This window comes from Hakea prostrata, chromosome 10 (assembly GCF_041222555.1).
Source record: "Hakea prostrata isolate BN-2017 chromosome 10, UWA_Hpros_2, whole genome shotgun sequence".
In the NCBI taxonomy this organism is placed as follows: Eukaryota; Viridiplantae; Streptophyta; class Magnoliopsida; order Proteales; family Proteaceae; genus Hakea; species Hakea prostrata.
In genome coordinates, this window is record NC_142609.1 from 34406984 (window position 1) to 34432037 (window position 25054).

Genomic DNA, 25054 nt, shown 5'->3' on the forward strand with positions numbered 1-25054 from the left:
TCTATGCTCTGATTTTTGTTTTATTTCACACTCTGATATTCTTTTATGATCCTTCTGAGATCCAGTACTTGATTATTTCTTAATTTACTTTAATACAATGATTTGTTCTTGCTCTTGATTATATTATTGTGCTATGTGGGTATATGATCGCCTTGAACTTGATCTTCAGGCGATGGATCACACCTCTAGGTATTCTAGATAGGGTCCGGCTGGGGGGATGTGACATCCCCTATGAAACCAACCAACTCAGTTGAGAATCCTCATGGACTGACTACCTTTGTTGGATTCCATTCCCTAACCCTATGGTCATCCACATATTGTTGGGGGCGAATGTGAAATCCCCCGGATTTCTAACCCGTTAACCTATGGTTTCAGGACCGCGAACCCGGGCCTTGAGTCGGCAACAACTGTGGACCATTCGAGTTGAGCCCGAAGGTTCGGAGGAGGACCAAATGATCGTGGATGAACCTAGTGATGATTTGATAACTCTCATGGAGTTTAAAAGAAGAGAGAAGATTCATCACGATGGTGTTAAAAGGCGCTTTTGGCATATTCGTAAATCGGCGATGGATAATCCAATGGAGACAAATAAGGTATCAAATCGAAGATCGTCGAAATACCTTTCCAACGAGCTAAAATTCACTGAATTCCGAGTCCGTTTGGGGGTCCAACCATGGATGGAAAGTTGGGCCGGTTGGGTGAACCAATCCCCCACCCTATTTTCTATTTAGGGGCAAAACGGAATTTCGGATTCTTAAACCCTATTTTATGTTTTAACTCATCCGTAGCCGCATTTTATTTTACAAGAACGACTTTGAGGCTGCGGGAAGAGGAGAACGAAAGAGGGGGCGATTTCCATTCTTCCGAGGCATTCGTGATTCGAATCTTCAAGAAAATTTCAAGAAGGTTAGTTTTATTTAATCCTTCTCTTACTCACAATTTTGTGAGTATTTTCTCTCCTTCCCTTTTGAGGAATCTTGAAGGGAAGCATGTTTAGGTTGATAGCTTATTTCTCAATTTTCATTTTAATGTCGCTTTCTAATAAATGAGTTATTGGTGCAATCCCATGATAAGGGTGATTCATTTTGACTCTCTAGGTTACCCACGGGTGATTTATGAGAGCCAATTTGGGGCACTTTGATTTAGGTCAAATTAAATCAAATTGAGAACACCCTTGTGATCTTTTTATTTCCAATTAATTTTTCCCCACAATTTCATTTCATTTCGACTTCAATTAAAGACAAAATTATAACTTTTAGCGTTAAAATGGTGAGTTAAAACCTAGAGTTCTATTTGGGGTTGTTACGGGAATATTTTTACATATTTTACTAAACCCAAATTAACTCTTATTTTTATTTGGTTAATCCTTTTGCATGATTAGGATAAATTACCCAAAGGTTATTTCCTTGTGGGAAGAGATATTGATCTGTGGAGAGATATCAGTAAAGGTGAGGAATAACCAACCCATTATATTGAATTGATTGTTGTTGTTTTATATCTTTTGATAAATATGAATTGTCATAATATATGTTTATCATTATTACTTATGATGTTGCTTCTTCGTGAAATATATTAATGTTGTTATGATATGGAATGTGAATGTATGTGAAGGGAGAAGAGAAATATTATTATTTCTTCTACCTTGTATTATCTGTTTGGGTTGTGGGTTCGCCCATCGCCTAGTTATATGATTGCTTAGTTGTGGTTGGAGATGGGGATGCCCTTTTGCATTTCTGCCATAGGATACCAGAGGAGGCGGTATGGGACGCATTCCTATGGTGCCCTTGGCGCTTTCCCTAACTACGGTTGGCATATTTAGGGCATGTCTAGAAGTGTTGGGCTAGGTGACCTCTTGAGTACTACTACTCTTCCGGCGGGGTATTGGCGGTTAACCCGTGATGGTAGTGGCTGGGTCCTGTGTCGGCGGGCCCACTATCATCATTGAGAGGTAGGGTTGCATATAGCGAGATAAGGGCTCATGGGCACTCAAGCCGGTGACGACCCGTGAGAGGACATGGAGATCATCCTGTCTATTATATGTGGATGATCACTGGGTTAAGGGATGTAATCCAACAGATGCCTCCCGTTGAGGATTACATTCATAGGTGGGAAGGTATTGAACCACGAGCACTAGGCGTGAGGGGAGATATCCGGACGATTGTAGTACGAGGCTGTATGACCCTGCCTGGGCTTAGGTTTGTCCCGACACGCGCCGATCTTATACCAATGGTGATGTGGAGGTGGTGACTTAATCCCCAACCATGGCTCGATGAGACTTTGCCCAACAACCGCGGAGAACCCAACGGCGTGCTTAGTGCCGTGAGGGAAGAGTGATGAGGCGCCCAAAGAAGACGGTGTTTGACTTAATGTGTGTCTACTTTAGAGACTACATTATAGAGTTAGGAATCTCATATCATCACTTTGCATTTGTTTATTTATATTATTAAATACATGTTTGTCTTATGAATGTTGAAATTGGAATTGTATGAAGATATGATGTGATTGTGTTACCTCACCGAGTTCTATGAACTCATTCCTTTATTTTGTTGTTTCTTTAGACTGTTCTCGGGTCATGAGGACCCCTTTTTCGTTGAGGATCCCTTATCGGTGGTTACCCGGACGGTGGAGTTGGAGGCGGGTGGAGGCACATGACTCTTCCTGTTCTCCCTAAGCTTCTTTGGAGAGTCTTTTCCTTAGAATTCTTTAGATTATTTCCGCTGCAACATTATATATTCTTTCTTTTCGTATAACTCTGATGTTCAGTTTTGAAAGGATTTTGAATATTTTAATCCTTTCTTTTCATTCTTGATTATTAAATACTTGAACTGATTTATCTCTGGTCCATTTAAATTTACTTTATCATGTATTGTATGGAATTGTCCCTGAACCTAGATCTTGCGGTGCATCACCCCCACGGGTATTCGGGTATGACCGGATCCGGTTGGGTGGGGTGTGACAGCGAATGCTCTCACTCCCCTCATGACTCCCAGCCGCTCCTTGGATGCCCATGAGCCCAACCCTAATATATGCAACCCTACCAATGCATGATCAATAATGGACCATTGAATCTCCACACAGACAAGCTACCGCTGTAGGATGAAACAAAGTCACGTCACCGTTATCACGGGTCATTTGGCTTTAATACTCCTGCCGAAAGGGCAGTAGCATGTATGAGTACCTAACCATGAAATATAGACCTCTTAAGTATGTCATCCAACAACCATGATAGTGTGGGGGCATCCAGAGAACAATGTCCCATACCACAGTCCCTAATGTCCCAAGCTATGGATACCAAATAAGGATACCCTCAATCATAGTTATAACACATCATCATTCACTATCACATAATCAGTCATTCTATGTCACATAGTAATTAAAGTACATCTAATCACCATTCACAACATATAACTATTAATTAATCATTTAAACTACAGTTACAACAAGTTATAAGAACAATAATGCATAAGAAGTTATAAACAACTCATCATAGATCATGTCAATACATATATGTAAGAATGTAACCTTACCTGTAGAAGTGTAAAAGCTATTGTAATTGCAATCAAAACTCACAAATAGAAAGTCCAGAGAACTTCAGTGATTACCTAGAATAGGGTTACAAAGATACATTTAGAACGAAAGTCAAAACAAAGCAAAACCCAAACTAACTGAGCTTCTGTGACCCAGCCGGTCGCTTATGGCAGTTGGTTAGGCCAATCAACCGCCCTGAGTGACCGCCCCTCTTTCTGACAGATTCTGAAGTTCGAAATTCTGACTTTTTATCACCCATATTCGATCAGATTTTGGGATGATCTAAATCCGAATTTCATTCTTAACATGATTAAAAATCAATTACAAAACAAAACCCACGAAGATTATTGGTTTAGTAATTACATCATCTCCTTCAATTAAATCAACCCTTGATTTGGATATGAGAATCCGTTTTTGGGTATGATTTAATCGAGATCATTGATGGAATGATATTAACCATCATAATTCATCATCTATAGAATCATGGAAGAATGATTCACACTACTTAAAGAGAAGAAATAGGTAAAAAGAGTGTGAGATCATCTTACCTCCAATTGACTCTTTAAAAGGATCAAGGATTGAAGCTTCTTCGCTAATCAAGAATCCTTCACCTTTGAACACGTGCTCTTTGCCTCCTAACCATCCACAACAACCTCCACGAATATAATAATATGAAAATAAGTCATGTTTGGTTATTTATAGAGGGCTGAAGCAAAATAGGGTTTAATTCCCGTAAGCAGACCTGGTTGGTTGCTTGGGGCGGATGGTTTGGTCAATCAATCACCTTAAGCAACCGCTCCTTAGTACTTTTCAGTACTTGGGGGTTTTGCTCATCCGGTTGATCCCCAACACTAACCTAACCTTAACCAACATGTGGGGGTGTTCTTACCTTGATCTCGGACATCTACATTCTCAACTTGACATCAGAGTTTCTACTAGATCTCCTTCAGGTTCCCAATATGGCAAGTTTTTCATCGGTGGAATCTAGATCCATGGGCTCAAGGTATGGATCATGGACTTCAATTTAGATAGTCCACATCTTATTTCGATTGGAACTTTGGGTACTGGGACCTGCAATACAAATTTCAGGTTAAAATTACGGGGTTGTTACATCCTCACCCCTTTATAAGAAATTTCGTCCTCGAAATTTAATGCGAACCTATATGTCCAAAAAGATGGGGGTATTTGGCTTGCATCTCATCTTCTTTTTCCCAAGATGCTTTTTCAAATGAATGATTCTTCCATCTGATCTTCACCAGGGGTATGGTTCGATTCCTCAGCTGCTTGTCCTTTTGGTCTAGAATTTTTGTGGGTTTTCATCATAAGTCAAGTTTGCACTTAAACCTTCAGTTTCATGTTGGAGCAACTGTTCTAAGCTTGCTAAGTACTGCCTTAGCATCAAAACATGGAATATGTCATGTACACCAGCTAGAGATGGAAGAAGGGCCAACCTGTAAGCAACTGATCCAATCTTCTCAGTAATCTCAAAGGGTCCAATATATCTAGGGTTGAACTTCCCTTTGATATCAAATCTCATAACACCCTTTATAGGTGAGACCCTCAAGAAAGCCCACTTTCCAACTTGAAATTCCAAGTCTGACTTTCTATCCGCATATGATTTCTACCGAGATTGAGTAGTGAAACTTTTGGGCTGCTACAATTAGTTAGTGTGAAAAACGTAGATGTCCATAATTACACTAAAAACATGTGAAACTTTTGGGCTGCTACAACAAACCCTGTTTCTAATGTGAGTCATTAGACTCAAGAATCAAAATCAAATTAACCAAGTCAAATGAAGACAATTTCAATGTCAATTTCGTTCTACATGACTTGTTGATCTTCTTTCAAATTAGGGCAATCCTTGATATACTTTTCATTTTTATTTTTTTTAGTATTTGGTTCCATTTATACAACCTATTTTTTTTTGGGGGTGGGTACAAAGGAAAAATGAAAAAGAAAAAGAAAAAGAAAAAGAAGATCAACGAGTCGATGTAGAACGAAATTGACATCGAAATTGTCTTCAATTTGACTTGGTTAATTTGATTTTGACTCTTGAGTCTAATGACTCACACTGGAAACAAGATTCGTTGTTGCAGCCCAAAAGTTTCACATGTTTTTTTTTTATGTAATTATGGACATCAACATTTTTCACACTAACTAATTGATATCTATGTTTTTGTCCAAAACTTTATGACCTTGGATGCATTTACTTAATGAAATTTTCTTTACTATTGACAAAAAATAATTGCATATTTGTTTTTTTTGGTCAAATTGCATATTTGTTGACTTTGAAGAAGTCCGAGCTAAAAAGAAGAAAAAGAGAAGAAGTTACATAATGTTAGAGTCCTCTCCACATTGGGGGACCCACTTCCATTAGGGATCTTATATATATCGCAGTAGCTGGCCCCAAATAGATTAAAAATCATGACAATTTGGTCTTTGCCAATTAAGGTCATCCTACGGATTTTTTATTAACACAATTTTGGTTGGATCCACATCGCATACAACCGCAACGTGTGGAATTAAACTAACATTTGATGTAAATTTTAAGATTTAAATTATCTGATAGATGGGATTTTTTTTTACACTCTCTATTTGCAAACAATCATGTCCACATCTATGTAATTTATTATATTATAAATGTTCCCCTATCCCTAACACCTTGGTTTTAAACATACAAAAGACATATTATCCCCATCAAATCTTAACCTAAGTTTTAAAACAATATATATATTATCAATCAATTTTGAAGGAACATCAATTTCTTTTAGAAAAAATTGCTTCGATTTAAGATGAGTTTAAATGTGAAAAATTTTAAATTTCTACTAATAGTTTAACTAAGTTCTTAGATTTATTTATGCCTTTTCTTTTAGGGTTTGAACTAAATAAAAAAAATTGAGAAATTTAAAAATACAATATATATGCTGACTCATTAGTTAACCTTATTAATCTAGCATTAAGAGTTTTTTTTTTTTTTTTTTTTGGTTTGTCAATTACGATTTATAAACCGGTGTTCGACCCGTGTCGCACATCTGGCTGTGGTGGGTGAGTCTCCTAGTTGGGGTCTTTTGCATCTACAAGGATTTGATACAGGAACCTTGCTTAAGCGGACCAAACTGCTTACCACTTGGACCAACTCCCGTTGGTTAAGAGTTCATTTAAGTCTAAACAAAGTTTCTTAATGTAAATTACTCAAAAATATCTTGTAAAAATTTTCCTTGTTTAAACAGGTTCGTTGAATAAAATGTTTCTTGAATGATTCAGATTTGCTCTGATCCCAAATTAAATTTAAGCGGAAACTGAGCAGAGCTCTTCCCAGCCAAAATGCATGCAACCCATCTTTAGGAATCTTTTTCGTTGGTAGCAAGGGAATTTCCATTCATTCAAGATGTAAGAGGAAAGCGAAAGTAACAATTGAAATCACGTGGAGGTTAAAGTCTCCTTCTTTATTGGTTTTTTTTTTGGAGTAAAAAGTTTCTTTCCATTTCATTTCGATGAATCCGATTCCTTTCTTTAGACCAGTTGCCCCTGTCCACATATGCCATGACCACTCACTTGCGAGCTGCGACGCCTGTTTTAGTGTCTCTTTCTTGGTCCCCTTCTGCACTTCGGCTTCTGTTTCAGTTTACTTTGATCAATGAGCTCCCTCCTATCTTCTCTCTAATTGTTTTGAATGGGTTTCTCTTCTAAAGTAGTAAAACCTCACCCTTTCCCACTCCCGCACAACACTCATTTAAAATGCTTATAGTGGGTGGTTGTTCTTCACTGTTTCTTGGGTAGAATGATCTCTGGGACCCTGCATATGTTGATGGTTTACTGGAAAACCTTATTGCTGAAGTGGGCTGTTCTGTGATCATGAAACAGAGTAGTTTTTAAGCTTGTTCAGGAGAACGTGTCTACTTCTTCCGTTTGAGCCTCTGGAAGAAAAAAAATCTGCTTCAACTTGCTAGACTTTGGAGACTTAAAACACAGTTTTCAGGGTTTACTATTGATTTGTGCTGTTATGTGCTTTTGGGTTTCTGTAGTTTGAAGCTCCAGCTATGGCTTCTGTTCTTCCCGCTTCATTCTTAATTTTGGCATGTATCCTACTTATGGGTTATGTTCAGTGTGGAAGGCCCCCGGTTGTGAACGTTGGCGCGGTCTATACATTTAATTCTGTCATCGGTAGGGTTGCGAAAGGCGCCATGGAAGCTGCAGCTGCGGACATCAATCTTGATCCAAGTATTCTTAAGGGCACCCGACTTAATTTAATAATGGAGGATGCCAACTGCAGTGTGTTCATGGGGTCTGTTGGAGGTACGCCCAATTTGATTTTCTCAGGACAGAAAATTCAGATAGCGAGCTTTTATATAATTTTCTGATAATTTATTGATTCACAACTTGAAGCATAGTCTAACTATTGCTGATGCTGATGAAAAAACAATCAGGTTTTCTTTATAGGGACCTGTTATTTGTTCTTCTGTGCAGAATTTGATATTGATAGGACGGATCGAGTCCATTTTCTGCTTTTGGAAGTTTGAAAATGCCAGACAAACTGTGCATTCTCCTAGCTTTCAGGCAAGCGGAAAATGGCTCATAGAACTGAAATCAGTTTGCTAATTCAATTGTAATGAAACGAATTCGGAAAATTAGGTAAAGATTGTTTTTATTCAAAAGATGAATGTGAAAGAGGAAACTCGAAGACATAGTGCACCTAATGACTTCACAGGTCTTTATGCAGTTATCCTACTTTGGTTTGGTATAGCCAGTGCAGTTTTTATTTTTTTAATTTTTTTAACTTTTGGGGTAACCTACAGCCAGTGCAGTTAGTCAGGTGTGTAGTAAGGCACAAGTCATCATATGATTCTTTTCTGTAGTTCTAACCTGAAATTAATTAGTTAGTCCAATCTAGGGTATGATGTAGGTGTAACTTGGAATTTTGGTTCCACTGGGTTCATTTGCTTTCCCATCACCTGAGTTTGCATTTTGTGCACTAAATGTTTTGGCTTACACATATAATCTCTGCTTGTGTTTCATATTTTTAGTACCTCATGCACTTTCTTCACCATGTTGAGCCTATTATCAAATTATTTGCTGTATTAGACTTTGAAGATAATACTTATATCTTCTTGTGGAATTACATGATATTGATTGCATCAGAGTTTTTCCTGCAGCATTCCAAGTAATTGAGAAAGAAGTGGTGGCCATTATTGGACCGCAGTCTTCAGGAATAGCTCATATGATCTCCTCCATTGCCGATGGACTCCAAGTGCCTCTTATCTCATATGCTGCCACAGACCCAACTCTCTCCGCTGTCTATCAGTTTCCCTTCTTTGTCAGAAGCATACAAAGTGACCATTGGCAGATGAAAGCCATGGCTGATTTGGTTGATTATTATGGGTGGCGGAGGGTTATTGCTGTCTATGTGGATAACGATTATGGAAGGCATGGAATATCTGCTCTTGATGATGCACTTACTGAGAAAATGTCAAAGATATCCTATAAAGTGGCATTTCCACCTAGAGCCAGTCATGATCAAATCACTGATTTGCTTAATAGTTCCAAATTGATTGGGCCACGTGTTTATGTTGTTCATGTTACTGCTGACTCGGGTCTCTCAATCTTCTCCATAGCCCAAAATCTTCAAATGATGACCCCTGATTATGTGTGGTTTGCAACAGATTGGCTTTGTGCTACATTATATTCATCATCACATATGAACCACACATTGCTTCTTTCCCTGCAAGGGGTAGTTGGACTGTGTCCGCATATTCCACAATCCAGGGTGCAGAAGGCCTTTGTGTCTCGTTGGAAAGAATTACAACAAAAAGGTTTAGTTAGTTCTGGGTTGAATGCTTATGGCCTTTATGCTTATGATACAGTGTGGGCTGTTGCACATTCTATTGCTGCATTCTTAAATGAAGATAGGAACATTACATTCTCTTTTAACAAAAAGTTACATAATCTCAATGCAACATCATTGCAGCTTGGAGAGCTCAAAGTTTTTGACGGGGGCAGCGTTCTCCTTGATAAATTGTTGAAGACAAATTTCACAGGCTTAACAGGTGTTGTTCAATTTGATGCAGACAGGAATCTCATTGGTGGTGGTTATGAAATTATTAACATTGACAAGGCAGCACTCCATAGAATTGGTTACTGGTCTAATTATTCTGGTCTTTCAGTTGTAGCGCCAGAGACATTTAAAAAGGAACATCGTAGCTATACCCAATTTGATCAGCAACTTGGGAATGTAACCTGGGCCGGTTGGAAGACTGAAAAGCCACGTGGGTGGGTGATTGCAGACAGTGAAAGACCATTAAAAATTGGAGTGCCAAGGCGAGTTAGTTTTGTAGAATTTGTAGCAGAAAATCGTAGCAGTAATAAAATTGAAGGGTATAGTATTGATGTGTTTAATGCAGCTCGGGAACTAATCCCCTATGCTATTCCTTTCAAATTTGTGGCTTTTGGGAATGGTGACTTCAATCCCAGTTACAATGAGCTAGTGAGGATGGTTGCTGAAGATGTAAGTGTGCACAGTGATGAATTCCATCTTTAGTACTTAACAGAAAATAAGTCATAGGTCAGTCCTTGGTTTACAGGAAAGATATGGCCTATCTGGACATATGGCATTGCATTTAGGCAAGTCCTACTTTGGGGGATCTCTTTTTGCCAAAAATTAGTATGGTTGATTGTCTCTATATTTGTATAATGGAAGAGCACCTCTGTTTCTGATGTTCAGAATAACCCATTTGGCTCCATTTCTTCATTGGAGGTTTATATATGCCATCAGATGCTGGATCTCCTATCCACTGCATCGTGTGCCACATCTTTACCTGTTTTACAATGCAATCCACTTTGCATTTCTTTATATGGTCTGTGATCACATGGCTTATTCTTTATCATTCTGTTAGGTTTTTGATGGAGTCGTGGGGGACATCGCTATCGTCACAAACCGGACAATGATAGCTGATTTTACTCAGCCTTATATTGCAACAGGTCTTGTAATAGTTGCTCCTATAAACAGTAAAAAGTCAAGTGCTTGGGTGTTCCTCAGGCCATTTACTATGGAGATGTGGTGCACCATTGCAGCATTTTTCTTCTTGATAGGAGTGGTTATTTGGATACTTGAGCATCGCATCAACAAGGACTTCCGGGGTCCACCTAAAAGACAGCTCATGACTATGTTCCTGTAGACTCTCATGCTAATTGAAAACTCATCCAGTATTTTCTCATTTTATTTTAAATGTCATTATTTTATCAGTGTCTCAAGCCCCGGTGCTCCACTTTCTCTTGCAGGTTTAGCTTCTCAACTCTGTTTAAGACAAACCGTAAGAATTAGTTCTGCCTTCTATTTTAATCAGATTTTTGTCTCTGCCAATTCTGTTGTCTTTTGTTACAGATAATAGGCCCCATTGAGAATTGAACTCCTGACCTCTTAATTGTGATGTGTTGGATGTTGCTAACTCATCAACCCCTCTGGGGAACCATCCTGTTTTCTTCTTGTGTTTTTTGGGTTTCAGAACTACATTGATTACATTCTGAATGTCCTTTACTATTCACAGAAGAATATACCATGAGCACACTTGGGCGGATGGTGATGATGGTATGGCTTTTCTTGCTGATGGTGGTCACATCAAGCTACACAGCAAGTTTGACTTCATTTCTTACAGTCCAGCAGCTGTCATCACCTATAACAGGAATTGACAGCTTGGTTGCAACCAGATGGCCTATTGGGTATCAAGTTGGTTCTTTTGCTGAGAGCTATCTCAAAGAAATTCTTAATGTACCTTCTTCAAGGCTGGTTTCTCTTGGCTCACCTGAAGCTTACGCAAGAGCACTGCAGCGTGGACCAAGAAATGCAGGTGGTGTAGCAGCAATAGTAGATGAACTTCCATATGTGGAGTTGTTTGTTTTGAAATACCAAGAATATGGAATTGTCGGGCAAATGTTTACCAAGAATGGATGGGGATTTGTAAGTGAAACCAAAAACATGCAAATGCTTTCTTTACATATCAGCATGCTTTTTATCTTCAAGGCTTTCAGGAGCATTTGTAATGTAGTTTCATGCATTTATAAGATGATGGAATTATATGCTAAAATCTCATCTCAAAGCTTTATTATCATTTTTCTGAACCCTTAAAATTTGAAGCTAACCTGGTGCTTTTATAATTTACATAATTCCCCGATTCTGTCTTTTACACACAAGTTATTGTAATGTTTTATATGGATGTTGTATGCTCTGTTTAGCTCAAGATATATCTTATTAGCCCATGGATATTCTAAAAAGATTGAAAAGAGGATGATTTAGAGTATTTGATTATATTATTTTCTGCATCAGGCTTTTCAGAGAGGTTCTCCTCTTGCTGTTGATATGTCTACGGCAATCCTCAAACTTTCTGAAAGTGGTAAACTCCAGGAGATCCATGACAAGTGGTTTTGTAAATTGGGCTGTGCCAAACAGGGAAAACACCAATCTGATCCTAACCAACTCCAGCTAAGCAGCTTCTGGGGTCTCTATCTTCTATCTGGTGCTGTCACAATCACTGCCTTCATTGTATTTATAATACAGATGGTTTTGCAGTTTGCTCGATACAGGCAGAAACAGAGGGAAACTCCTCAGGTCTCGGAGCAAACCATGCAATGTTCTGAGGTTATCCATAATTTCATAGCCTTTATTGATCAGAAGGAAGTGCATGGAAATCCTAAACTCCCTCAGGCAAGTTGATTGATGGTGGAGATACAAATTGAATATTTGAGATTGCTGAATTTGGTTCAGGTAGTGGAAAAAAGCTGCAATTGAAAAGCATTTTCCTTGGTGGACCTCTCATCAGCTTTTATGGTGTTGATGTATGAGAATAAACATATCTTTTTATGGTATAATTTGAATGGGCATTGCAAAATATGCTGTACATATATGCTATATGCAATGCATGACACAATTGAAAAGTTGGAAGTTCTAATATCCACATATGCATCATGTAAATATTATCTCTCGAATATGTAATGAAATGCCAAAATTTCCAGTTTAGCATATGGAACAACTCTGTTAGCTGTCTGTATTTATTTCCCTGTTCATTCAAACTCAGATTGTGGTAAGACATAAATAAATTAATTGTTCAGAATTCAATCAAAGCTGCCCAATTTTGTTGGAGAACTACTGGCCTGAACTTGGGAGCCAATCCTTTTGCAGTCATCAGTTGAGAACTTTGGCTGTATGTGGTGGAGAGAAAATCTGTTGATGGTAGATCGGTGTTCTAACTACCGTTGTTTAGAGTTGTTGGTCTCAAGGTCAGACAAAGGAGGAGGGTTGGTGCGTCAGATTGGCAGCTGATACCAGAAAAAACTTAGCCAAACCCTTTTATAATGTTGACTACCTTTTTTAGATTAACAAGTACACATCAATGGTCATATTTAACTCTTTCCCACTCTTGCCTTATTTTTCTTACAACCAAAATAATAGAAATTGGAATGGAGTAGATCAAGAAAGGATGCTCATTGTCATCTAGTGATCAGTAGGTCAAGTTTGAAAACAAAGTTTCTACAAAAACCAATTTTAAAGTTTCTTACAAACCTTTTTCTCTTAGGCAAAAGTAAAGAGATTGTTTGGATGATTTAGATTTAGGAGGAGAGTTTTCTATTTGAGAGCATGGCCCCTACAGTAGCATCATAGTAAAGCTAGAATTTTTGTGTCTGGGGAGGGGCACACAACTATGCTATTTGAACCCCCCCCCCCCCCGCGTGATTCAAGTCTTGCCTTCAATGCTTAAGCTTGTCTTGAGCCCAAACAGGGCCGAGCTCAATATTCTAGCCTTGAGGGCAAGTTATACCTAAGTTAGGGTTGAGTGTTTGACTTGACTTATCCAGTCCACTTTGATTCAGTCGAGCAAAAATAATATGGAATTATGCATTGCTTTATTATTTTGTAGTTTAGATCTGGGCCAAGATTAGGATTAAGATTGAGTGTTTCATTTGATGGGTCCTCATCTAACCAAACCTACAAGTTGAGGATCAAAACTAGATAAAGTATTTAAGGTCTGAGTTAAGATTTTTATAGTCTAACTCAACTTGACCTGTTTTAGGATAGTTTTCCCTTCTATGTTATCTTTTGTTTGTTTGGTAAGTGTGAATCAGATTAAACTACTCACCAAGTCCTCTGTTCTCATCCGAAACTGTTGGAAAAGGTGAAATAAACAACTGAGAATTGTCAATCCAGGAAAGGGCTTTCTGAGGAAACTTCGTTCTAGACCAACAAGAATCTGATTCCAAAAGCTAATCAAGTTGTAGTAAAAGCTACTTTAATAATTAAAGCTACAAAATAATTAAGGCAATTTACAGGCCCACCATTCCCTTGGTCGATAGAGATATTTAGTTCACCACTCAAACACTGAGGAAGATCTCTTAACCATAATGATCAAAATCATTGGTTAATTTACGGTGATTTGCTGTAGACTTCTCTCTTAAATGTGTGATGACAGTGTGAGAAGAGTACAACATCAGTTAAGAACAAATATTGTGGGTAAAGCAACACAACAAAGATGTGGAAGCAACAAAAGAAAAGACATAGTAAAGCAACACACCGAAGATGTGGAAGCAACAAAAGAAAAGACATATAGATACGCACAAGACAATATTTACATGATTCGTTTGAGATGAGGAGAAGAATAGAATACAGCCCTGATCGTTTTCTACCCCACTCAACCTATTGATAGACTAAATATAGAGATACAAGTGAAAACCCGCCTTTAAGGATAAAGATCAAAATGTTTCAGTACCTAAAAAATGTTTGGAACAACAAAACATGTTCTCAAAGAGTTTTGGGTCCATAACAATCATTTTTAAGGGCTCAAAATTTTTAACATGACCTACAACTTTTTTGGCGATGGCAACGTTAAAAAAAAGGTGATCTAGACACATTTAGGGCATGTAATATTTTATATGGTAAAAACTTATCATTACCAAAACAAAATACAAAGTAAAATATAAGGTAGGAAATGAATTTATTATTGTACTTTATTGGAAAGAATTTTATTTGCTTCTTTTAACCTTTTTATGTGATATGCGAACTTATACACATAGGAAGGGAAACTACTTATGCATGCCCCAAAGACACTCGAATTCTTACAATACCACCGGGGGTGGTGGTCTAGTGGTCCCAAGCTCACTTCCAAGTGGTTTGGTAAACCTCATGTCCCAAGTTTGAATCCCCTCTGCTTCTCTGCTTCTTGCATTGGATAGTTGTGTGTTCTTTGGCCTGGGCATGAGTGCTACCGGCTTCTGTGGACTATACTAGGCCTCCGGTGGGGCTCCGTTGACAGGGCCAGTGCTTGCGCTGGTAGTGCACATGGCTAATGCTTGCATAGGTCGCACTCGATAAAAAGTCCGAACATTGCGTAGCAAGAAAAAATGGGAATAAGAAAAATAGACCGGAGATCCAATGGTAATAAGGTGGAGGCATAGGAAATGAAAGAAAAGGATTTTGTGGAAAAATTAAAAATCTTGAGTGGTAGAGATCCATGCTTCTTCAGTGGAGAGGTTGTGGGTTCGACCTTGTAGACAACGTCTCCCCACCCTATGATGTAATCAAGGTGTGCACAAGCTGGCCCGGATGAACTTCGTCTTAAAAAAAAAAATAAAAAAATTCTCTTCTGTTCCACTATATTTTTCACAATTTACAAATAAATGAGGTAGGAAAAATATTTTGCTACATAAGCAAAGAATTCCCTTTAATTATCTAAGGGCCTGTTTGGTTACAAGAATCCAGAGATTTCAGATCTCTAGATTCACAAATCTGAGATTTATATCCGTTTGGTTGTGAAAATCTCTGAATTCATGAAATCTAGAGATTCACATTTTTACGCTAAAAACGTGAATATGTAGATTTATGAGTATGGGGAGAAATCCAAAGATTTCATTGCTATTATAAAAACGCTAAATATTTGCGCATTCACAAAAATCACATCGACCAAATAATTTTTTAGGATGAATCCACAGATTTTATTCCACAACCAAACAATTAATTTTATGAATTATGACTCCGTAGATTTGAAATCTCCAGACTCAGGTAACCAAACAAACCAGGCCCTAAGATTATGTGTGCATTATCTCATCACTTTTAAACAAACCAACTCAAATTTTGGTATTTAATAGAAAAATTCATTTTTTCCACTTTTTTTCATATTCCACTTTATTTCATAGAATAAATGATTTTGTTAATGAAAATTTAGAAGTGGTTTACCGAAACAAAGTTGAGGATTAAGACGCGATAATTTTTTGTCAACTGAGCCAACCCTTAGTCGTATCGCATTATTGATTTTTCCGTATTGTTACGTACATTGATGATATTTAAAGTAAACAAAGGAAATGATGAGATATACCATAGTATTCTGATTGAAAATATTGGGGGACCATCAGCATCATTTGATAAAGACCCACAAATCCAAACAGCTGGGGATTATTGTAAATATGGTAAATTCCATAGGGTAGAGTAGGGACCAGGGAAGAAGCGCTGGACCCCACTGGCCCTATGTCAGCTGATCCACTGGAGTGTCATTACTAAATAGTCCTTTGGAATGGTTTGCAATTTACTGTTGTCTCTTCATGGGTTGCAACTTGGAACCACCCACCCAATGGGTGTGTAATGAAGTATTCAACGCCAATGGATTTCCAGGCTGTTTATGGGGTATTCTGAGTTGTATATAAATATATCAAGTTCATATTTAGGATAAGAGATGTTTTTTTTGGGAACAAGGATAAAGAGATGTCAATTCTTATTATTAAAATAGAAATTCTACCATTAGTTATAAATAAAAGAGTAATAATACTCACTAACGGGGTTGGTCCAAGTGATAAGCAGCTTGGTCCACTTAAGCAAGGTTTTGGTATCGAAATTTTGTAGATGCAAAAAATCCTTGCTGGGAGACTTGCCCACCACAGTCAGGTGTGCGACTTGAGTCGAACACCGGATTAGTTAGGGCAAAGCCTTGAAAACCGGGGTTGGCAACCAAAAAAAAAAAAAAAAAAAAAAAGAGAGTAATAATGATTACACAAAATCCAAATCTTCTCCAACTAACCGAACACCTTTTAAGTACAAGCAATATAATCTAGTAAATTCTGCCGAACATATAATCTAGTAAATTCGTGTTTTAATGGTCATATTCTCATCCTCTATAATTTTTTTTAGGGTAAAATATCCCATCTTAACTTTCATTAGGAAAAGTGAGTTTGGTTGTTTCTTTGCGTAACTTTTTAACCATATCATAATTGCAGTAATAATGATTATCTTAATTTTGTTTTTTTTTTTACTTTAGTAGAATCATATTAATGACAATTTGAGAAGGAAAATAATGTCCATAGTCAACATCTCATAAGTTAAAGGTCAAGAATTTAAGTCTCTTGAGCCCCAGCAAAGGTTATCCCAAGGATTAGTCAACCTACCAGAAAGTTGGTGATGTGGTCCTGTCTTTGGTATAATAATGACAATTTCTTATGTAGAGACCGTATGACCATGGAAGATTGATTTGAGCCTTCGTACATCTTCCCTTTCTTTTTTTGTTTTGGCAACAAAAAAAGAGACATCTTCCATTTCTCCTCCCATGAGGACTCTTGGATCAGTGACCCACAAGAGATGTTTTCTAAGTACAAAATATAAGGGGGCTATATGGTACTATTGTAGGTCCCACCACTCTTAATGTATATTTTTCTTATTTTTATTTGTCGACCATACCTAATTTTGTGTTGAAAAGTATGGAGGGGAGATGATCCGGACTCATTCATGAGATCACTTCCTTGCTACGACACTTCACGGAGTGTGTGTTCATGCATCATGTCCGGGAGTTAAACTATGGGGCAGATTTTTTGGCTAGCCTCCTTCTTGAGGCGTCGTTGATCCATTTTGATCCAGGGGGAATACCTTCTGCCCTCACGAATATTGTCCGTGATGATGTAGAGGGAAAAGATTTATTATCGAATGTAATTTGTGTACATTATTTTTCTAATATTATCAGCTACCTATTCAAAAAAAAAAAATTTAATCCTTTGACATGATTGATGGGAAAAAAGAAAGAAAAAAAAAAAAATTCTAGTTCTACAAATAAAAAGAGAAAAAGTGTCTTAAGGGGTATGTGGGAAATTAAAGTTCGCAACGGTCCATCACTCCATTGGTACTCATCCCTGACATGGCTGCTTCAAAAACTTTTCTTGGTGAATCTCTGCATTCTTTATTTTTTTTTTTGTGAAATTCTGCATTCAAACCGAAAACGGAAGATTGATTCTTTCGCTTCGTGAAATCTGGATCATATGTTTCACGTTTTACGTTTTCAACTTTGCTTAATTAATACGCAATCATGGAGAGAGAGTCTTGGAGTCTGGAGATATGGTGTGATCATGGAGCCCAGCAGTTTCCGCTAATGGTTTCTGGAAATTTATTTTATTTTATTTCCTTTCAGTTTCCACCATTCACCAACCAGTAAGGATCAGTCATGAAGGTAAGGACCCAATCACTACTCCCATTCCGTTTCTTCAGTGACGTGATTCCCTCAATCCCACCATTTCATCTCATCTTTTCAAGTTTTTTTTAAGCTTTTGAAAAAGAAGATGCCATTAAAATTATCTTCTCAGCGGCTCAAGACCTCAAGTAGCATTTATTTATTAGTTTTCTTTTCAGGGTACTGTGTAGCATTAGTCGCATCCCTCGAGTTGTGCTTAAGCAGAATTGATTCTGATTCTTTTCTCATCATACAAGACAGTCTGAATAACTCCTATTCCCTTCTTTTGTATTTTTGAAACCAGAAACTGCTTTGCTTGAGATACTTGATCTTCCTCCTTTCGGTTTCTGTTAACTTTGTCGTCCTTGTAGGTTGCAAGTAATCCAGCCACACTGTTTCATGCATTACTATTATTCTCTGGGTTCCCTTTAACTTCCCCTATTATAAAATCTTTGCATGTGGTTTGGGTTCGCTTTTCTTAAGTACTGTTGCTGCCTTTGGGTTTTTGTACTTTGTATCAGAAAACTCATATGGACCTGATTTAATGGATACAATATTGTATGGGTCTCTGAAACTGAGGGGGTTTTCCAAGTTAAAAAATCTTATTTAATAACTGTTGTACATTTGATTGTGCTTGATGATTTTCAGTATTGTCTCCTGCTTCTCATACTTATCTGCGAAGTGGGAAACAAAAATCTAGTACTCCGTGTTCTGTTCTTCAAATTATCAAGTCCTTCAATCCATCTTCTCCTGTTGACAGCCCTTCTTTTATGTTCTTTTCTTTTTTGTGCATCTTCTTTGGGTTGTGATAGTTTTCTGAATCTGTTGGTCAGTGTGATGAGAATAGGAATTCGGATTTATCTTTTGTTTTACCCTTTTGCTTTGTTTCTGGAATCTGAACTGTGCCTATGGTGTAATAGATGTCTTAGACTTGAAGCAATGCTGGCTTAATCAAAGGCATTGACTGCAAGTAGAAATCAACTCCTGTCATGCCTCTGCAGCAGTTTATTGGCTCTGTTCGCCTCTTCATGATGAGATTGCTTCAATTGTTGCTTTTTTGTATGTTGATGATCATGGAAGTTCGGGGTAGGAGTCGAAAATTAGGGGCTTCTTCTCGGCCTCACTTTGTAAATGTGGGAGCTCTGTTCACTTTTGATTCAGCCATTGGAAAGGTAGCAAAGCCGGCAATTTCAGCTGCTATTGATGATATTAATTCCGACTCAAGCATTCTTGCAGGGACAACACTGAATATCGTCATGCAGGATACAAATTGCAGTGGCTTTCTTGGAACCATAGAAGGTATGCTGAAAAGCTCATGACTTACTGATCTAACTTAATAACCTTACTCTGGAATGCTTACTGGCTTTGTAGTCTCTGTTTGAATATTGTCTTAGGGTCTAGTAGTGGCCATTCCTTGAAGAACTTATTTACAAAAACAGCAACACTTGTAGGCACTGTGTTACTTTTATCGGTTTTTATTTTAAACAATTCAGATTGGGTATGCATTCAATCACAGGGTTCCCCTAGAAATGGAAGAAAAAGAGTATCTGCAGAGCTCCCCATTGCTAGGTTCCTCAGTAACTAGATATTTTGGATACCAGGATAATTTTGTTTAATGCAGTGGATTAGATATTTAACTGCAATCTCTGCTTATGTCTAAAAAGATAATTTCAGCAGAGACTATCCATAGCTGAGTGACACTGTTAAAGTATATCAATGATTGGGTAGAAACATATTTTATGCTTTTCTTGGCTAGAAAGACTTACCTTTTCAAGCTTGGCAAATGGTGATATCCACTATCAGATGGCTTAAAATAGGTTGGACATTCTTGTCTGTCTGTAAGGATATCAAGCTGAAGATATGAAGATGATAGGGTATCAGCTACTTAAATTAATTTCTTGTCCTGAAGATATGAAGATGCTATTGATCAGCTACCTCTCTTCAAGTAACATCAGGCAGGAAGTTCTGAAAACATGGAAGCAACCGAGTTCACAAAAAACTATATTGTAACAATCCAAAGTTGTCTAGGAGAATAAAAATTATCTACATACACAGGATATTTGATGATGATTTCTTTAATACCGAATGAGGGGTTGTATCTACCTGCTGGTGAAAAACAAAAGAGGGCTTGTATAGCATTGAAAAGTAAAGAAAACAAACAAAATAAACCTGCATCAAACTAACAAACATAGGCTACATCTCTCTCTCTAATCAAGCTCTATTCTTAGAAAGTCCTTTTCTGCAGCTTTGCAGCTGATGGAGAAAGACATGGTTGCAGTAATTGGTCCCCAATCATCAGGAATAGCTCATGTCATCTCTCATGTTGCAAATGAACTTCATGTTCCACTTCTTTCGTTTGCAGCCACTGATCCAACTCTTTCTGCACTACAGTACCCCTACTTCCTTCGTACCACACAGAGTGACTATTTCCAGATGTATGCAATAGCAGATTTGGTTGAATATTATGGATGGAAAGAGGTCATTGCCATCTATGTTGATGATGATAATGGGAGAGGTGGCATATCCATTTTGGGTGATGCTTTAGCAAAGAAACTTTCAAAGATATCATACAAAGCTGCTTTCCCTCCAGGAGCCTCCAGTAGCACCATTAATGATCTCTTAGTTCGGATAAATCTGATGGAATCTCGCGTTTATATTGTCCATGTGAATCCAGATTCTGGTCTAGCAGTTTTCTCTGCTGCAAAGTCTCTCGGGATGATGAGTAGCGGCTATGTGTGGATTGCAACAGATTGGCTTCCTTCTGTTTTGGACTCATCAGAACCAGTGGACCCTGACACAATGGATCTCTTGCAAGGGGTTGTTGCCCTCCGTCATCATACACCAGATTCCACTATCAAAAAGAATTTTATATCTCGGTGGAGTGACTTGCGACGTAAAGGGAATGCTTCATCAAGCTTGAATTCTTATGGATTCTATGCTTATGATTCTGTTTGGTTAGTTGCTCATGCTATTGATGAATTTCTCAATGAGGGAGGGAATGTTTCTTTCTCTAACGATCCAAGCTTACGTGATGCAAATGGAAGCTCACTACACTTATCAGGACTCCGTGTGTTTGAAGGTGGTCAGCAGTTACTTCAGAAACTGACCATGATGAACTTTACAGGTTTAATAGGCCAGGTTCAATTCGATTCAGAAAAGAATTTGATTCAACCAGCATATGATATTATTAACATTGGTGGCACCGGGTCCCGCCGGGTTGGATTTTGGTCAAATTATTCACATCTATCAGTTGTTGCTCCAGAGATCTTATATAAGAAGCCCCCAAGCCATGACCAGCAGATTCACAGCATAATTTGGCCTGGGGAAATTACTGCAACGCCACGTGGGTGGGTGTTCCCCAACAATGGGGAACCCTTGAGGATTGTGGTACCTAACCGAGTAACATTCAAGCAATTTGTGGCAAAGGATAAAGGCCCTGTTGGGGTGAGGGGTTTCTGCATTGATGTCTTTGAAGCAGCTGTGGGTTTGTTGCATTATCCTGTGCCACATACATATGTATTATATGGGAATGGTTCCAAGAACCCTCGATATGATGACCTTGTGAATATGGTCTTCGAAAATGTAAGTTTTCTGCTTTCTATTTTTAACAGTTAACATGGTTAATATGTGAAGTTAAGCCTTCAACTGCAGTAAGGATTGTTTGGTCAAAGGAGTATCAGATCTAGGAGAAGTTTTCTCATGAAACTGAATATTTTCCACTGATGCTCTATGCTTTAAAACTGTGATAATTCAGCAATGTCATCGTAGGATTGTATTCTCCAAATTTTTCTGACTGTTTCAAAGATTGCAAATGAATTGAACATACATGACTACTCAAATTTATTAGTTTGATTGTTCTCCCCAAGTCCCATTGAATGTTAGTGCAGCATATTGTTGGTTAGTTGTACTTTGAAATGGTGGTGTAAATTTATTCTGTTTCTTGTCTGTACTCCATCCATAGTTTGGGAGGTGAAAATCTTATTGGGAACTCAATTTTATAATTTTTCTCTTTGCAGAAATTTGATGCAGCTGTTGGAGATATAGCCATTGTCACAAATAGGACAAGAATTGTGGACTTCACTCAGCCCTACATTGAATCTGGCCTCATTGTTGTTACTCCCGCAAAAGAGATAAAGCCTACTGCTTGGGCTTTTTTAAAGCCATTTACATTTCAAATGTGGTGTGTCACTGGTGCTTTCTTTCTGTTTGTGGGAGCAGTTGTTTGGATTCTTGAACATCGAATGAATACTGAATTTCGTGGTCCACCAAGGCAGCAGCTTGTAACAGTTTTTTGGTGAGTATTATTGCAACTCTCCTGGAATTCCCTCTTAGTTTTAGAAGAGAGTCTGCATTGTGAGCCTGGTTATATGGGAGAAGTTGAAATCTTGTGTGACTAGTGTCGTTTGTCTAATCTGAGAATTCTAATGGGTCTTTCTATATATCTTCAGTGGATATGGGCTGTTGAGCTTGCTTCTGATTCCCTGAACTATGGAACCACTAGACATTTAATTGTTTGTGAGTCAATTCTGATCAAAGCTAATTCAATATTTGAAACCATTATATGCAAGTAGAAACTTGCTCTGTCCTTTTGTTCTCACTTCTCAATCTCAATGGGAGGTGTTTCCATTTTCTTTTCTTTTCTCCTTCTTTTTTGTTTGGGGGGGGGGGGGGGGGGGTAGTGGGTGGTTTCTTGTAAAAAACTCCAATCTGTTTCATGGCCAGTATCATTCCTTTGCAAGCTTTCTTTCTGTTTTTTGGTTTTTCTCTTCTCTGCCTACATTTTTTATCTCACTATTGAAGTTTCTGTTTTTTCTTAGTTCTGATTTAATAGTTGATTATTCTTCACTTTACAGGTTCAGTTTCTCTACAATGTTCTTTGCCCACAGTAAGTAAATTTTGTCTTAGCCCCCACTCTTTTTCTTTCTTCTCCTTCTGGAGGCCATGATAACTTATTTCTTTTTGGTTATTTGCATTGTGCTTTGTCCTAAATTCAGCTTTATGATGTATGTCCTTCGGCTGCTTGGACCCATTGCAGGAGAAAACACTGTTAGTACCCTTGGACGTTTTGTGCTGCTAATATGGCTCTTTGTGGTACTTATAATCAATTCAAGCTACACGGCTAGCTTAACATCCATTCTCACAGTGCAGCAGCTGACCTCGGGGATTGAAGGGATTGACAGTTTGATTTCTAGCTCTGACCCTATTGGCATTCAAGATGGGTCATTTGCAAAGAACTATTTGACTGATGAACTCAACATTGCTGAATCGAGGATTGTGAGCCTTAGTTCTGAGGAGGCATTTTTAGATGCTCTTCAGCGTGGACCCAAAAATGGTGGGGTTGCTGCTATTGTTGAGGAACTTCCTTACATTGAGGTCTTCCTATCTGACAACAACTGCAAATTCCAGACCGTGGGGCAACTGTTTACAAAAAGTGGCTGGGGTTTTGTAAGTGTTTAGCTTCCAGTTGATATTGTTTTTTTCGTATGCCTGTGGAGATGTTTTCTGAAAGGAATCAGAAAAAACAAAAAGAAACAAAGAAAGAAAATCTACCACTTATATTCATGAAAGTTTTCAGATGTCAAATTTATGTGGCAGTAGAAGTGAAAAAAACTCTCATATTTTCTCAATTTTGCTTTATCCTTACAGGCATTCCCAAGGGATTCTCCTCTTGCAGTGGATTTGTCAACAGCAATACTTGCACTCTCAGAGAGTGGTGACCTGCAAAGGATCCATGATAAATGGTTGTCCCATAACCTCTGCTCCACGAAAAGCAACCAAGTTGATTCAAGCCGGCTATCTCTCCAGAGTTTCTGGGGCCTCTTCATGATTTGTGGCATTGCTTGCTTCATTGCTCTTCTTGTGTATTTTGCACGTCTCTTTTGCCAGTACCAGAAGTATGGTCCAGACAATGAGGTAGACGGAGATGGTGAAGTGGAACAAGATGGATCCAATCGTAGTTCTCGGCGCTCTCTCCGCTCTACCAGTTTCAAGAATATAATGGAGTTTGTTGATAAGAAAGAAGAGGATATCCCGAAGAAGAAGAAAGCTAGTTTTAGCAAACAACAACATTCTAGTCGAAGCTCAGATGGACAGTCCTGTTCACCTTCTTAGCGTATGTTCTTTTTGTACCAGCATATCTTGTCTCATAATAGCAACCTTTGTGTAGGGGCAGAAAAAAAAATGTACAAGATCCTTGTACACGGGTTATAGTCCAAAGATGGAAAACCATGCATAGTTTAGGCTTTGTATCAAGAAGGACCTGAGTAGAGCTGATTGGAGGGCAATTATCCATGTACCTAACCCCAATCAGTTAACATACAGCTGATTATTGTAAAGAAGGATAAAATGTTGGGAATAAAATTCTTATCTTACATTCTATAAATATTCTTTTAAGGGAGTAGAGGCTTGCAAGATTTGGGTGCTTCTTTTCTTGGAGTTCACAATTTTTGAATGAGCATGTGTTTTTTTTGTATGTCTTAGGGGAGGAATCTTGGGATTGACAAACTGTAGGTTGAGTTCTATTAGGAGTTCAATACTATTAGAGTTTTTTTTAAATTTATATTTCTTGTTACCCAAGTAGTGGTATTCATGTATATAATGTTAGTTCCACTTTATCATAAATAGAGGGCTTGAGATCACACTGATCAATTCAAGCTATTCTATCAAAATCGTGTTTCTCAACATGGTATCAAAGCCTAAGTTCAATTAGGGAAGAGGAAGAAGAAAAAGAAAAAAAGGAGAAAAGAAAATATCTCTCTTGTTGACGAAGACTTACCTCCACCACTCTACAACTGCTCCGTCGCCGAAACCACCATCCATTGTAACCTCATCTTCTTCAACACCTGCTCCATCATCTGAAACCTCCCATTGCAAGCCAACATCATCTAAAACCTCCAGTTGCAACCCCAATCTTAGAAGCCATCACAGAAACCTATCACAAAAACCTATCGTCAAGTCCTAGAAGCCATGTAGGCCATCACTGCCTTTATCTTCCTTCCACCTTCTTCTTTTGAAACGAGAGCACCTTAAAAACCTATTAAGCCCTTGAACCAACATGGATCAGA

At 38.1% G+C, this 25054-nt stretch overlaps 2 protein-coding genes across 4 annotated transcripts; both read left to right on the forward strand.

Annotated features, from left to right (window-relative positions):
- The first annotated feature begins 7017 nt into the window (after positions 1 to 7017).
- On the forward strand, positions 7018 to 12634 carry GLR5 (glutamate receptor 5). The gene is made up of 6 exons (XM_089137897.1): positions 7018 to 7824; positions 8682 to 10030; positions 10419 to 10696; positions 10804 to 10835; positions 11070 to 11479; positions 11846 to 12634. The coding sequence occupies exons 1-6, from the start codon at positions 7569 to 7571 to the stop codon at positions 12230 to 12232; spliced, it is 2712 nt and encodes a 903-aa protein (XP_088994023.1). The 5' UTR covers positions 7018 to 7568; the 3' UTR covers positions 12233 to 12634.
- A 5098-nt stretch (positions 12635 to 17732) lies between these two features.
- Positions 17733 to 24382, forward strand: LOC149002615 (glutamate receptor 3.4-like). 3 transcript variants are annotated; one of them, XM_089137358.1, is made up of 7 exons: positions 17733 to 17990; positions 18911 to 19289; positions 20236 to 21572; positions 22007 to 22284; positions 22844 to 22875; positions 23026 to 23435; positions 23637 to 24382. In XM_089137358.1, exons 2-7 carry the CDS (start codon positions 18980 to 18982, stop codon positions 24099 to 24101), a joined length of 2832 nt encoding a protein of 943 aa, XP_088993484.1. In that variant the 5' UTR covers positions 17733 to 17990; positions 18911 to 18979; the 3' UTR covers positions 24102 to 24382. The 3 variants fall into 3 exon arrangements, with proteins under 3 accessions (XP_088993484.1, XP_088993485.1, XP_088993483.1); XM_089137359.1 differs by having other exon boundaries at positions 19227 to 19289; XM_089137357.1 differs by lacking the exon at positions 17733 to 17990 and having other exon boundaries at positions 17998 to 19289.
- The last annotated feature ends 672 nt before the right edge of the window (positions 24383 to 25054 follow it).